General features: G+C 34.1%; 1 protein-coding gene across 2 annotated transcripts; it reads left to right on the forward strand.

Annotated features, from left to right (window-relative positions):
• The first annotated feature begins 850 nt into the window (after positions 1-850).
• LOC105339538 (uncharacterized) lies at positions 851-13,734 on the forward strand. Of its 2 annotated transcripts, none has more exons than XM_066082195.1 (7): positions 851-994; positions 9,432-9,510; positions 9,608-9,673; positions 9,768-9,872; positions 11,057-11,224; positions 13,144-13,311; positions 13,406-13,732. In XM_066082195.1, exons 3-7 carry the CDS (start codon positions 9,616-9,618, stop codon positions 13,441-13,443), a joined length of 537 nt encoding a protein of 178 aa, XP_065938267.1. In that variant the 5' UTR covers positions 851-994; positions 9,432-9,510; positions 9,608-9,615; the 3' UTR covers positions 13,444-13,732. The 2 variants fall into 2 exon arrangements, with proteins under 2 accessions (XP_065938267.1, XP_034307063.2); XM_034451172.2 differs by lacking the exon at positions 851-994 and adding an exon at positions 8,350-8,479 and having other exon boundaries at positions 13,406-13,734.
• The last annotated feature ends 3,263 nt before the right edge of the window (positions 13,735-16,997 follow it).

Genomic DNA, 16,997 nt, shown 5'->3' on the forward strand with positions numbered 1-16,997 from the left:
TATCTGCCCATCTGCTGAAAAAGTTTTCTAAAATCTTTTTGAAGTTGTTGCTAAAAATGGATTTTAAAAAGTTTTTAAGTCCCTGATCCCTGATTTATTGTCGGCTTCAACATTACGTTAACAGAACAGACCAATGTATAGGCGCCATTACCTAGACGCTGGTTGACGTAAACTTACGAGTGATTGAATTTTTGTATGACGCTCGCCGACATGAATGATATAAACTTAGATAACATTCTTATCACTGTTGTTTTTTATATTTACATTTTCCATGGTCTTCATCTGTGGAAAGACTGCAAATCACATTTTGTGACGTATAGTTCAATACAGTCCAATCGATGACTTGAAAAGTATTTTGATAACATCAAAATGTTACAAAAATATTTGAGTTCCCTATACGTCTACCTTCGATTATTTTAATTTTACAACAAAAATCGAGATTTCATTTAGAAGAAATGTGTTATTATGTTTCGTTTGTTTGTTCATACGTAAGTTTGGTTTTTTTTTTCTTTTTCCGAAATAGTTATAAAAGTTCTCTTTCCATCGGGTTTCTAAAAAGAACACCTTTGTTGTAAAATGTTTTCGTTGGTTTGGATTCATTTTGATTTATGACAACAGCCCATCATAATAATTCTTTGACTTGCTGTTGTTTATGACAGTTAAGATCGGAGTGAACAGTAAAATTTACTTTAAAATACTGGTTAAATAGGTTCTACATTTTACAATCTGCCTGCTAAAATTCAAGACTTTTTAAAGCCATTGTTTTATTTAGTCTATCTTTTTTATAATATTGAAATTTTTGCTATTAAGTTCATTAGCTTAAAGCTACAAATACATCATAAATCTTAGGACTGGGAACTAGGAAGGAAAAAAAGTAAAGTGCGGACCACCTCTCCTAAAAATGGACCAGTTTTACCTGCGTATTGCTTGTACCTGACCGTCATTGCGGTGATTGTTTATAATTCTGTGAAAGAAGTGGCGTGACGCACTACAGGTACATTATTTGATTTTTAGAAATTTTAAAACAAAATAAAAAATGACTAAATGCAAAAACCATTCCATACTAATAGAATCTGAATTGAACTCAGTAGTTATTATCATGAAAAACAAGTGAATCTAGTTCAAATGTAATATAAATTGAGTGTAATTTAAACCTACAAGTAGTTCCCATACGTCTCAGGTCGCCTTTTCGATGCCTCGGTTAACATGTTGACGTACTTACATACATCAGACACCCATCCATACTGTGACCACTCTCTATCACCCACAGACTCTGGTTTGAACAGACTTGAAATGTTTGTATGCCTGCTTTCAAAATATTAATAATTTCACTTAATCTTCAATTTTTCAAGGAAAAATTTGACGTATTTTTTCTAAACAGACATTACCCCATCTACCGCATTTTAGAGGGTGGTAATACAGATAAACTAGATTTACATTTACCAAAGAAGTAAATGTACTAGGATAGAAAATATCACTACTGTGGTCGTCTGTTTACAAATGTATATATGATTGATGTATATCATATATACACTTTATAAAGTAAGGAATGTCTGTGTCTGTGGCAATTTTCACTAAATACACAAGAAGAAAGCATTTGTTGATGTATTGCGCCTCAAACTGACTAATTATAACATCGTACAATTTCTTTTCTTTGTATTAATTTCTGAAGAATTAAATTTTTCAAAAATATATGTTTGGCAAAACAAATAAAACAAGGAGGATTAAAGTATATATTCGTGTTTATCAGAAAACAATGTCATTGTCGTACATAAATATATGTAGATCTATCAAAATTACCATCTCTAAAAGTAATTTTATTTTATTTTAATCTAGAACATTGCATTAAATTGCATTCTTTCAAATATCTACTTCAATCTAAATTTAGACTATCTGCTTTAATTGTTTTATAAATTACAAGCACTTGCAGTTAATTAGAGTCCCAGGATCTCATTAAGACATTTAATTTGTAAAAAAAAAAAAAAAAAAAATAAGAGAGAGGAAAGCAAAAGAGATATAAAATAACAAAGGAAGTAATCATCTAAAAGCCTGAATACAAAACTATAAAAGTCCTACAATTTATAAATCGACATTCTAATTCAGCCGAGTCTTATATCTGATATTTATACAGTTCAGACAATGGATGTTTGCAAAAGTCAGGTTGGGATGTACTTGTTTAATAGACAATAAATACTTTTAACAAGCTTTGTATTCATTCATATGTTAATTCATCACTCGCCTTGCATTAAACACGTATAAATTACGCACGGCGGTGATTTGTCATTCTTTACATACAAATAATCCATCCTTCTAAAATCTGCACGAATAGAATGACACTTCACAGCAGATTCGTGAAAAAGACACATGGGAGAGAGAGAGAGAGAGAGAGAGAGAGAGAGAGAGAGAGAGAGGTTTAATGATTTAATTTTTATTTTTCAAATCTTAGACAACTTGATTGATGATCACGGGGTCTGGCCTCATTTTCTCCTGAAGCTTGGCCGTTTCTTCTTCCTATGACCTGGCATCATTTAACTTCAGAAAAAATGTAGTCCATTCGCATTTTCTGACAGATTACTTTTCACTTTGTTCACAATTCTGGTGATGCTATTCCAGTCATAGCCAACCACCTTCATCTCCGTTTCTTATAATGGTCCTTCTCCATGCATCCTTTTGTCCTCTAGGCTTCCTCTTTCTTAGTGGAGTCCATTTCAAAGATCTTCTGTCAAAACACTTTTCAGTCCCTAGTTATCCTTCATGGCAAATATTTTATTAAAAAATCAATTCAGCCTCTCCTGGTCTTAGCTGTTAGTGTTAGGCTGTTTTCTCCCATGACGTAGTTTCTGTATACTTAGCTGAACTAAAATCAGGTGCATATTTTATATAGAACATATCTGCTAATGTTCCTGATCAAAATTTGATTGATTTTGGTAAAGCGTGAGTTAGTTGATAAGACCATGGTTATACATGTTATTCATGGGGTACGTTCATTAGCGTAGCATTGCAATTCATTAGGAAGAAGAAGACCTGCATGTACCTCTTTATTGGTTATCAGCCAAACCTGACTATGGCCTCTTATAAAATCATCAACCCGCGAATTTTTTTAAAAGATTCTTTCTATAACATATCTTTCTGCTTTGAATCATACTGCTGAATGTTAGAATATCTCCTGCGGGATAGAACACTTACTAAAGTTTAATAATAAATTCATTGCATTCCTTTACAGTTCTGTGTGTACAGTCAGAGAGTTAGTGTGAAGTCCGTTCTCACCTAGATCACATAGAGTACGGCTGAAGGTTCAAAATGACGGATGGTCGAGGCAATTATAAGGCTACTCTATATCTGTATATAATGCTATTGGAATCTGCTCAAATTTTAAAGCTTTGAGGTTTTTCAGGCACGAAGAATCAATTTTGAAGGGGGGGGGGGGGGGTGAGGAAAAAAATCTTGATAACGCAAACAAAAACCCCAAAAGACAATTTCAAAAATCGTAAAAATATTGATGTGTGTGTGTGGGGGGGGGGGGGGGGGGGCTGTTAGAAGTATACCTATCACATTTATTTCCTTATTCCAAAACAATTTTTACATGTCAAATTCATCATAAAGCCCTTGGGGCTTTATTGAATTTGATCACGTCCCGACGATAATGGTCACCCAAGAATGCTCTTCTTATTCTTTGATAACAACTCAGACATGTAGCATCGTTTCTGAAAGTGAAAAAGGATAGACGAATTTATCCACACATCTTGATACACGGAAAAAGGAAACAAATCCATTTTCGTAACGGGGGGGGGGGGGGGTGGTAACAAAAAAAATCAGGAGGCAACCGATTTGAACCTTGTTTTTGTAAAGGAAATTATCTTACTAAAAAAAGCAATATTTTAACGTCAGATGGATGAGGTATGAATTAAAAAAAATGTCCGTTTCAAAAAAGTGGGAGACCAATGCAAAGTGAAAAACTTATCATGAATATCAAATTTAGAACTTAGAATTTAGACTTTCCTGCATACAGTAGTATAGTCGAAATTGATTCAAAACTTTAAAATAAAATGAAGCGTATAAAGAAATATAATGCAGTGGACGACGACAAGTTTTCATCAGACAAGCTTTCTTGAGTTTACTATAATTATGCTATACCAGGGTATGTAAAGTCTGTGCAGGGTTTTATTTTATTTTCTTTGTCATTTTCATTAATTATTCACTTTCAATGGTTATTTTTACAGTTGTCAGACGTATTAAAGTCATTAACAATGAATTATTATGAATTGTAAAGAATAATTTTACAGGAAAGTACACATGTACATGTACATCCACACCAAATTTTATGATCTACGGTGAACTTGCTAGATATCCATTGTGTGTGAAAGCAAAAATTAGAATGTTGAATTTTTGGATAAGATTGTTGAAAGGTAAAGAATCAAAATTGTCATATATATTGTATACTTTTTTACATAGCCTAACACAAATCAACAATTATAATTTCAAATGGGTTGAATGTATACAGAATATTTTACATGAATGTGGTCTAAGCTATGTCTGGTTGACGCATAATGTAGAAAATGAAAAATGGATTTTAAATGTTGCTAAGCAAACTTTGATTGACCAATTTCAACAAAAATGGGTCTCTGATTGTAACGCATCTAGTAAAGGATTGATCTATAACTTGTTTACCAATAACACTTTTGTACCTAGAAATTACATAAACTCTGGTGCTTATATGAATAACATTACTACATTAGTTAGATTTAGAACAAGCAACCATAAACTGCCAATTGAGACAGGCAGATGGAACAATGTACCTAGAAATCAACGATTTTGTAATTTATGTAAAAATAACATTGGCGACGAATATCACTATATCATGATATGTCCAGAATTGAAAGAATATAGAAAAGCTTATTTACCATCAATGTATTTTAGACGACCAAATGCTTTCAAATTTTTTGAATTATTTTCATGTAAAAAATTAGCTGTTATTAATAACTTATGTAAATTCATCAATATCATTAATAAGAGAGTCAACTCTCCAGGTTGATGTGTACAGTATACACTCTTGCTTTTTGCATAATATTGTATGTATTGTATATTTTCTCTATGTTGTTTTATACAATATGAGAATAAATAAAATGAAAATGAAAATGAAATGAATTGTATTTTTATTAACTTTTATTTCTGGAAACATCAGATGATAAGGGTCTATGATAATCCTAACTTTGAGTGTAACGCTCCCCTGATATGGTACACCTGCACAGAGTGGTGTATATCATAGATGATAAAAATGTTACTGGAGCACAGTGCATGGTCAGTGATCTCATATGTATACAGCATGGCTCATTAAATTTGAGATGATCAGAAATATACACCTAACAGACACTGAAAAAATATTTGAATAATTATATCAAACAGTACATAAAATTTGCACAAGAATACACACAAGCATACAAAGTACATTTATTTTACGTAGACAACAATTTTATCAGTGTCTTTATTCAACGAGTTAATTAATTAAAAGCATTTATGATTAACTCGCCGTATTAAATTGTGAATTTTCAATTTTGTTCAAGAAAGTTTGTCTGGTTTTTTATTAGGTGAAAGGGGGGGGGGGCACAATTTTACAACCCAGAGAATTCAAGCCAAGAGAGACAAATGTAATTCTATACGGAACCAGAAACACGTCCAATAACTCTATTCCTGATAAGTTATCAGGAAAACCCCCCATACAATCCCTATAACCAAAACATTAGACAAACTATTTCTATCTAATATATTGTCTGATTCAAATGTGAAATAAGCGATTTGATTATATGTTCTACCAAAATCAGGATTCACAAACTCAGTATTTTTTTCACACAAACAAATTAAAGTTATTATCATACAAATATTGAACTGTTATTAAATACATGTATTACAGGGCGCTCTCTCCCATACAGGACTAATGCTGAGCCAACCGTGAGCTTAGTCTCTTGTTGTTGGACCCAGCCTCATGAAACCTCCAACAAGCCAACATGCGTTTAGTTTTCAGACTTTAATATAGACTTTACATGAAATATACTTTTACGTGAGTTTGGTATGCATCAGCACCGAAGGTCTGATTCCAACTGACTATAATTTACAGTTCCGAATAATATATAATGAGCAATGGAATAACACAATGAAGGATTAACATAATAAGTACAGATGTAAATAAATCAATTATCAATCAGCTATTGGGTAACTCGGGACATTTTAGCAGCATGTACATAAAAGGATTAATAAGATAAAAGAAGCTTAAGTGTCAATAAACATAAACAGAAGTCAATTAAAAGATTATCTGTCCATCACTGATTGAGCCTCAGGTCACTGGTGGGATTAATGCTGTGAGGAATTTATAACGTTTATAAAACAGTTGTCGAAATAGATGAAAAGTTTTTGTAACAATTAACACAAAGTCCGAAAAAGTTAATTTATACAATAATAAAAAATAGTCCGAAAGATTGAATGTCACACCGTGACACATGTACAGCTGTAACGCATTTTAAAGCTGCTTGGTCCGATTTTATATCAAATTTTATACTCGCTTTTAAACGATGGCTATGCCTAGTATATGTATAAAAATAGACATTACAGTAGTTTTACCCGTCAATTATGCCAAATTTCAATGAAGAAAAATACGTACAAAATTTGCTAACAAAACAAAACGACATTAAAAGGTGCCGTGTTATTTCGCCTCATGTTAAATTTCACCCCTGACTACGAGACGGGTATGGTTGTATTACGAATTTGACATCGCTTTAAATAAAGGTCGAAATAATCAGACAAATTACAAATAAACATGTGTACGTTTTGTTAGCCAATATCTCTAAAGTCTGCTTTCTTTACAATCGATGCATAGCATGTGGGTCGAATAGCCCCAATCATTCGGGGGACGAAATTATGCAGTTTCCTTTTCTAAACATTCCCGTGATGCATTTTGGTTTGTTTTTTCGTTTGCCCAAAGAGAAATTATTTTTATTTACTTTGAATAGTTCTAACTTTGAAAGGAGAATGATTCTGCTGGTGTAAATAGGGGAAAGTCCATAACTTTCTAAGATAAATGATTTGTATGAAAAAAATGTTGATACTGTAATTACAAAAAAATCGGACCAAGCAGCTTTAATATAAACTGTGATAATTCCGCGTTTACCAACGATGTTAATTCTGATTTAATATTTTATACTCCTACAAATAAGAACATCAAGGGAGTGGACACAAGTGTTACAACGCACTTTGAACATAATTTGCAAAGTGCGTTAATTTTTCAAAGTGCGTTGCCAAAATGCAGCAAATTTCCTTCTTATTTGGTACATTTGGCCTTTGTCAGAGACGTAAATGATTTATAGATGTGATTTTTGAGATAAATGCATACCATATCTCAATTGACTTCAATTGCATGTGCATACAAACACACATGACGTAAAAAAGGACACGTTAGTTATGTTTATCAAAAACAATATGATCTTTTAGAAGATCAGTGCCAGAGAAAACAAATCCCTACATCCTAATTCTTATTGTTTGGTTTATAATAAATTTATGGTTGTCACTGTAACTTTTTTTAAATAATGCAGTTATTTATTTAATTGGAATTTGAAAAGACTGTTTATGTTGAAACACTTCCAGATTCTTTGACATATTATTGGAGAAATTATTGTTTGGCTAGCTCGTTTTTTCAATATCACTTTACTGAGTTTATTACAAAACGTATTTGTTTTTCAGTTCTTTATATTTTTAATCCAAGTTGTTGAATACCATATGTTTCATAAGGAAAGATGAGGAGACCTTTTTCCTGTAATCAAATTAATAATGCACTGGTAATGCACTGTATCATTGGTTAACCTACACCCATCCCTCGTTCTCCAAGATATATATATATATATAAAGTGCGTTAAGTGTCTCGATAATAAAAAAAATATCGATATACGTTTAAAATGCACTTTGAAAAAATGCTCAAAGTGCGTTAAATTGGTCCCTTTCACGCACTTTGAATTTTTTTTTCAAAGTGCGTTGATTTGGTCCCAAACTAGTATCTAATACTTAAAATAAGGAAAATGTTTTAAAATATAATGGTGTAGAATATATGATTTATACATATTCTAATTCAAGGTATAATTATTAACTTAATCAGGATTTATTTTTTTTATACAGAATATGTGCTGACAAACCAAATCTATAGTCATTTAAAAGTTCGACATATGCAATTTAGATAACAAAGATAATTATAATCGTTTGATTATATAAGGTGATATACATGAGTGACTTTGTAATTTAAAATGACTAGTTCGTGATAAAGCGAATCATAATTCATTTCATTACTGGTTTTCTATTCGCATTATTTTGACTTATATAAGAAGAGATATTAGAAATTTATGAGAATTACATGTACAACATGTTGAAAATATGTTGCAATGTTTTGGTGATGGTGGGATTATTTTCTTGCGTTTTCGGTGATTCAGAGGATGTTGTTTTGGTAAGACCATTAGTAAAATATATTAGTATTTTCTGAATATTGAACATGTATTACATGTGATACAAACATTAAGACCCCAGACGGCTGTGCTGACATAGATTACAGTTTAGTGGATGGGGTTAGTAGGAAGCGCGCCAACAAGGCTAACCTTATCGATGTGCATGTATTCCTACTGATGCTTCTTTAGGATCATCTTGTTACACCTCTTTATAAGCCAGGGAGGGGCGTTAAAGATTAACATCATGATATATCTTCGAAAGTTTGAATCTCCTTCTCACCCCCACCCCCCCCCCCCCCCCCCCCCTTTGTGGGTTATGGGACGATTGGATATTTGGATATACATGTATCTGTCGCTGTTCTTTCTGGGTTTTCTTTGGCCAGAAACAATCTAGAAGTGAATGATTATAAATAACTTATAAATAATATTAGCCGAAGAATACATCCCAGGTTGCTCGATAACTTATAACGAAATGTAAAGAGAGTGTATCATTTTATAAACATCATCTTCACATTAAGTGGGGGTAAAAACTGCAAACGAATGCAAGTTGTTTTAAGAATTTTACTGCTTTAGCAATCACGGCAATTACACCAGAAAGAGCCGGCTGTTTTCTTTCACGTTTGAATGAAAGAAGCAGTTGCGTGCTCCTGTTGTACTTACGTGAGGTATACGTGTTTACAACATGCTTTTCAGGAACTTTTAAATTCTAGTGTAATTTCCGTTGCTAGTATTTCGAGTTTCAATGATAAAGAAGTTAATGCCGATCTGTTTGATTCGATTTTTACAGTTCTTACAGGATATATCCCAACCAGCTTGGTCCCCTCTTACTTAATGTGAAATATCGAAACTATACATGTACATGTATTGATGGCTAATTCATACGGAAAGAAAGAAATTATCTACTAACAATTTTAAAACGATTATATCAAATGTTGAACCTTTCTTTTGCTCCAGAATAAAAAAGAAACGTCCCAAGCAGGCCCGAGACCAGCCCGCGTGGATGGCCCCACCAGGTCCTCCTCAGTGCTGAAAGGTAACGATCGGTCACGTGACTACTTCTGTAATTTTAACTAAGATGACTTAACGGTATATGACTCAACATCACATTGACATTTGATTTCAATCGACAGCAAATACGATGTCCATCGTCCGAAAGCTGTCCGAAGCATTTAGATATTCGATTCAGAAGAACAAAGGTCAGACTCTTTAGATTGGTGATATCACTTATATTGTAATACTATATAGTAATTGTTATCAGGAATGTCCACGGCTTTTTCTGTTGACTTACAGCGGCGCCTCAGTACCGCTGGCTTTCTGAAGGACCTAACGGCCTATCCTCCGTCTCCAGTCGCGTAGAAACCTCAAAAACCTCGACGGAGAAAGACACGGAAAAAGGTAAACGACTGTAACTTTCTAATCCTTTGACCGTGTGTTCATATAATTGTGTAGATAATACCGGTACCGTAATTTGTTGGTCTGTGTATATTTTCCAAAGTAAATACTGTTTTAATGTAAAAATACCCGATTATTTGTTGATCTATGTGTGGTCTATGTAATCAGTGTTATTTGTTGATCTGTATGTGGTCTATGTAATCAGTGTTATTTGTTGATCTGTGTGCGGTCTATGTAATCAGTGTTATTTGTTGATCTGTGTGTGGTCTATGTAATCAGTGTTATTTGTTGATCTGTGTGTGGTTGATGTAATAAGTGTTATTTGCTGATCTGTGTGTGGTCTATGTAATCAATGTTATTTGTTGATCTGTATGTGGTCTATGTAATCAGTGTTATTTGTTGATCTGTGTGTGGTGTATGTAATCAGTGTTTTTTGTTGATCTGTATGTGGTCTATGTAATCAGTGTTTTTTGTTGATCTGTGTGTGGTCTATGTAATCAGTGTTATTTGCTGATCTGTGTGTGGTCTATGTAATCAATGTTATTTGTTGATCTGTATGTGGTCTATGTAATCAGTGTTATTTGTTGATCTGTGTGTGGTGTATGTAATCAGTGTTTTTTGTTGATCTGTGTGTGGTGTATGTAATCAGTGTTATTTGTTGATCTGTGTGTGGTCGATGTAATCAGTGTTATTTGTTGATCTGTGTGTGGTCGATGTAATCAATGTTATTTGTTGATCTGTATGTGGTCTATGTAATCAGTGTTATTTGTTGATCTGTGTGTGGTGTATGTAATCAGTGTTATTTGTTGATCTGTGTGTGGTCTATGTAATCAGTGTTATTTGTTGATCTGTGTGTGGTCTATGTAATAAGTGTTATTTGTTGATCTGTGTGTGGTCAATGTAATCAGCGTTATTTGTTGATCTGTGTGTGGTCTATGTAATCAGTGTTATTTATTGATTTATGTGTCTCTGTAATTACTATTCTGTAATTACTATTACCTGTTAATTTTTGAGTTGTCTGTATTATTTGTTGGTTAGTAAGTGGTTTATGTTATAACTTCTATATGTTTGTTTGCATACACATGAACATTTGTATATGTAATAACTATTTGTTGGTCTGTGTTTAGTATTTCTTTTATACATGTACATATCAGTTACCATGTTTGTCCATGTTTTACCAATGGTAGATGACAGAAGAAGAAAGTTGAAAAACCAATTCCGGTTGTTCCATAATAAACATAAAGGTTCCGATCTTCTGCTCTCGAGTCCAACAAAGGCGAAACTGAAATCAAAGAAGCATACGCCAGTATCGCCCCACAACACCGACGATGGGCCGCGTATGGATATAGTACCAGGTAAATGCCATTTTTGGCGTCAGTGTCATATAGTATCTTCATGTATATGTCAAGGAAACGGAAAGGGGTAAAAAAAACAATTAGACTTACACAGTAAAGTTACCGAAAATGCGCCATTAATTTCCTTTAGAAATTTCTGAATCCATGTCTGACTTTCATGTGTACAGAGTATCAGTGGATTTAAAGCTATTTTATCACAGTAAGAATAGTCTGATTTTAGACAGGGGGTTACTACACAATAGCTGTTTCATGTGTTATGTGTATTGTACAACAGTGCGATAACGCTTTGCACGCTTTCGTGGATGATACTCTTGAAAAGCTCTATTCAATACCAAACGGTGTAAACACGGTGACAACTTATATCATTTCAGCAGAGTCATGCCAGTCGTTGACCACTAATGTAAAAATGTTTGGGAAACGGGTTGAGAATTTTGAAAAAATTATAGCTTATATAAAAGTTCGCATATTTTAACCCCATTTGGGACAGTTTATGGGTCTGATAGGATATCTTATAAGAAAGTTCGTTGGTGAATAAAACAATTTTTCGACGGGCACATAGTTCAAAGATGCATTTAAATCTGGCCGACCTTTGACGTTAACAGGCAAGGCAAATGTTTCAATCGTTAAACGTGATGGCAGATACACGGTTCGTGATATTGTCCAAGCTGCTGGCATCTTGCTAACGCGGATGCATTTCATTTTGAAGCGTATTTTCAAAGTACGTACGATTTCAGCCAGATGACTATGTTGTCCGCGTTTATGCGGACAGATCACCATATGACCAAAAGCGAGTACAAACCGCTAAGCAATTGCTAAATATGTTTCCGGTATTCAGTCAAAGAAAATTTTCAAATATTGTTACTGGTGACGAAACATGGATTCCCTCTCTCGAACCAGTAAGACAAATTGGAGACAAAATGGGTTCCTAAACACGGTAGAAGGCCTGTTGTTGCCAATAGAAACATTAGCACAAAGAAGGTTCTTTATTGCCTATTCTTCTCATCTGATGGTATAGCCGTCCGAATTCAGTGACAAAGGGAAAAACGTTTTGCAGATTGATAAGTAATTACCGATATATTTATACTAGAAAGGCTCAAGAAAAATTAACATAAGTGACGCCCTGTGTCAGGATTTAGGCATGATGAAGCTCTATCACATATATTCGAGCTTGTGCAGCGAATTTTGAAATCGGAGAAGGTGGTTGTCTTGCCACAACCACCATACTCCGAATCCCCAGATCTAGCCCCTTTTTCTTTTTCCAAACTTAAAAGGTTCTTATCTGGTCGTCGTTACAAGTCCCGACAAACCCTTGGCTTGGCTCAGCCATCAGTCAGTGCCTCAGAGGTCTACCTAAATCAGCGTACAGTGACGCATTTCAGAACTGGATTCAGAGATTGAAATAAATAGTTATTTCAAACCGCTGAGAAAAATTTAAAGGGATATAATATTGAGTCGAAAGCTTTTGAGATGCGTGTATCATACAATACACAATACATATTGAACAATCTTCGTATATGTTCTGTTATACCGTGGCAAAAAATATGTAAAGGTGAATGTGCACTCTTCTTTTTAAATAAGCAGGCACGTAGCATCGTTTTTGAAGGGGAGGGGTGATTCATCCAAAAAATTTAATTTTTTCCGCCCCAAAATCATGAAAATCTTAAGCCATGACGGCGTAGAATACTTACAACTTCAATGTATCTGTTAATTGTTTATGTCATTTTTCACGTGCTCCAAAAAGAAGTAGAGGGGCCAACTCCATGAAAAATCGATTTTTTAAATGTAAATTTTATAAAAAAAAAAAATTGCTGCGATAAAAAGTTTGGGGGCTGTTGCTACGTGCCTGTTTTAAGGAAAACATATTTCTTTCTTCGCATTTTCGTTATTTGGTAACCATGGTAACCAATTTCTGGATTTAGATCACATTTTGATGGCACGGATTCTTCGTCCTAAAAGTCTGCCTCCTCTTGCACCCAATGCCAAGGACATTTCCCTTATCATTCCCAAGAGAAATCGAATAACAAAGGAAACGGGGTTTTACATCTTTGAAAATCTGGAGAGCTTGATACAACACAACAAATTACACGGTGAGTTTTGTAAACGATTCTTAAACAGCTGTTAAATGTTAGATCTCAATTGGGATCATAAAAGCTAAAGTAGATCAATTCTTTTTTTCCCCAGAATTTCGCATAACACCCAGTGACATACATAAAGTGTAATTGTTGTACAGTGTATAAGACTGTTCTGGACCGTTTACAAGTGATGTACTGAGGCGGTTACAGTTGTCTGTACATGGATTCTATAGCTGTACCAGAAAGCATCATATTTGTTAACACGTAACAGAGACGGTCATCTTTATGGAAGGAGTCACACAACAGTACAATTAATGTCAAGATTGGCTGTAAAAGGAATTTTATGCACTTCTGTTGCAAGGGGAATAATGGTGATCACTATTTTGTTAAATGTAACAGGCGGATTTAGCCCTTTTGTGATCATAATTAAACAAAAATAAAACTACAGAAAATCAGTTTTTTTGTTGTTCATCATTGATTTTATGATAGGTCAGGTACAGCCAGAAAAGCTCAAAAAAGTGTTTTAAACAACCCAGAACCTGGGAGCTTTCAGGGGCCCCCGCCAGGCAGGGCTTTGCCTTGGACAAACTGGATCCCTTGACCACCGGTCTTTTCGACCGCCCCCCCCCCCTTAACAAATCCTGGATCCGCTACTGCGTGCTAATGGATTTGTGTCTCTCAGTGCAGTACACTTACCAAACGAAAATTATACAACCCCACCCCCACCCAAAGATACCCAGAAAAAGTGATTCTGCTATGGTCGATTTATTCTGGAATTTGAAGTCAAAATATAAATTTCTTCGAATTTTCTTATTGTATTGTGTACATGCATTGCATATTTGGTTATCACCAAATTATTGATTTTAACTCAGCCAGGGACATTGTAACAAAATTGTTTAAGTTCTTTCTTGGAGTAATAACACAGACTGTTGGGCATTGATTGCAGACATTTTACCGGTGACCAGGTTCACCCTCAGTGTAAGTAATCGACGACTAGGTACCAGGACACGCGGTCACAGTCCAACACTGTCTGATTAATTCACCTCATAGCATTGCTTGCTTGACAAGTGCAGGCCATGTTTTATTCAGTTATTTGTTTGCACCTACAAAGCCCAGTGCAGAAGATTAATTACAAAACTATAAACTTCTTTTTTTCTAGAAAATCCATTACATTTTCTTGAAATAAAACTTAATTGCAATGTATAGGATATCCCATTCTCCACAAAAAACAATGACACCTTCATTTCATTTAAATTAATGTTTATTCCATTCAACAATACACCTTTACAGGTCTTTCATTGAGTAATAATTGTGTGTCCATTTATAAATTTAATGTTTACACCAATCTCAGTAAAAACAAAAACATTTGCACCAAAAAGAAAAACAGAAATATTCCGTTGTACAGCCATATACAAACTTGCTTACATTGTTTTCAGAATGTTATTAAAAATAACATATTTAAAAAAGCCCCGTTTTCAATATTTTAAAACATGCGTATACCCGTACTTGATGCATGAAACTACTAGTATATAACCATGTACATTTAGCTTCATAACATTCGTAATCGATTAATGCTATCGGGTATTTTCATAAAAAAATAATATTGCAAAACATTTAATGAACATAGCGTTATAGACTTCAAATTGCTTCGCTGCCTATCCCATGACGCATGATAGCGCATCACGGTGGGAAACTAGTTTATTGTGCAGTGTTCAATAAATAAAACATTGTGTCTTGCTTAAATAAATTACTGATGATTTATTGATTTGTACCAAGATACAAAAAATAAGCATTCTTTTCAAGTTTTAATATTTTCCTTCTGATTAAACTTAAGTTTCGTGAATTGTATGCACAGATTGGCGGTTGCAAGTTAGGAGCGAGGGAGCAGACAATGAGACACGTTTCTTACTCTGGTTAACAAGGCCAGTCTCTAATGCCAAACCTTCACACGCAATCACATCCGTCCTCTCACATGTACAACAGAACATCATCATAATTATTGTACCTGTATTTTTTAATGGTTACAAAGAAATAGAGGAGCCGTGTCTTCTTTAATTTATCAGTTTATCGAGTGGTAAATTCTTAAAAAGATAAATTACATTATAAATGACTGTATAAGTTGGATAGCATTTGGTTAAGGACTTACAAATCCATTTCTACTAGAATAAATGATCCAGCGCCTGATAAAGCATTAAAAAATACATAGTACAATTCAAAGGACAGAAACAGCACCGCATATCAGTTACTCATTTCTAGCTCTCATCTCACAAATGAACTAAACACATCTGTAGCAAGACTAAAGGTTTCTGGCGGCTAATAGCTACATTTGCATGCAGTAAATGTACGTTAACATACATTTAATAATTCGGTTTTGTCTGGGTTGCTGGTTATAATATAAAGATACGTTAACATTCAAATCTTGACTAAATGGTTATTTAGTGTAGCTAGATGTACAAGTTATACGATTAAATAATTACTTTTCCTCTATTTTGTTGGCTGGTTATACCACATAAAACTTAACATTCAGTAAAAATAAATATGTGACTAGATGTTTGATTCTGTGTAGTTGCATGTACAAGTAACCATGCAGTATTAAGAAGTTTTCCCCTGGGTAGCGAGCAGCTAACATGTAGATCAAGTAAAGAAATGCATCTGTGACAATATGGTTTGGAGTCATAGTGCAGGCCTGACACAAACGTACATCTACAGCTATTGTTGAACTACCACACAGTATAAATATATACATGCATATGCATGCATAACTTTCAGTGTAAATTCCCCTCATAAATATTAACATTATTATCTAGAAAAAATTGATCAAAGGCAGGCTGGTATACATAACATAATATTAAAGCTAATGTAGTTGTTTAAGGAGTACCAAGGGACCTATTTGTTTAGGTTTGAAATTGGATGTAAAATAAGAGGCTTACGTGTGTACGTATGAGATTGAATGTAGAACAAGAGACCTTCTTGTGTAGTTATGAAATTGGATGTATAACAAGGGACCTACAAGAGTAAGTATGAAATTGGATGTAGAACAAGGAACCTTCTTGTAGAATTGTAAAATTGGATGTTAAACAAGGGACCTACATGACTGTGTAGGTATGAAATTGGATGTAGAACAAGGAACCTACAAGTGTAAGTATGAAATTGGATATAAAACAAAAGACCTATATGTGTGGATATAAAATACGATGTAGAACAAGAGACCTACATGTGTAGTTGTGAGACTGGATGTTGAACAAGGGACCTAAATGACTGTGTAGGTATGAAATTGAATATTGAACAAAGACTTACATGTGTAGGTATGAAATTGGATGTAGAACAAGGACCTACAAGTGTAAGTATGAAATTGGATATAAAACAAAAGACCTATATGTGTGGATATAAAATACGATGTAGAACAAGAGACCTACATGTGTAGTTGTGAGACTGGATGTTGAACAAGGGACCTACATGACTGTGTAGGTATGAAATTGAATGTTGAACAAAGACTTACATGTGTAGGTATGAAATTGGATGTAGAACAAGAGACCTACATGTGTAGGTATGAAATTGGATGTAGAACAAGAGACCTACATGTGTAGGTATGGAATTGGATGTAGAACAAGGGACCTACTTGTCTAGGTATGGAATTAGATGTAGAACAAGAGACCTACATGTGTAGTTGTGAGACTGGATGTTGAACAAGGGACCTACAT

This window comes from Magallana gigas, chromosome 4, assembly GCF_963853765.1.
Source record: "Magallana gigas chromosome 4, xbMagGiga1.1, whole genome shotgun sequence".
In the NCBI taxonomy this organism is placed as follows: Eukaryota; Metazoa; Mollusca; class Bivalvia; order Ostreida; family Ostreidae; genus Magallana; species Magallana gigas.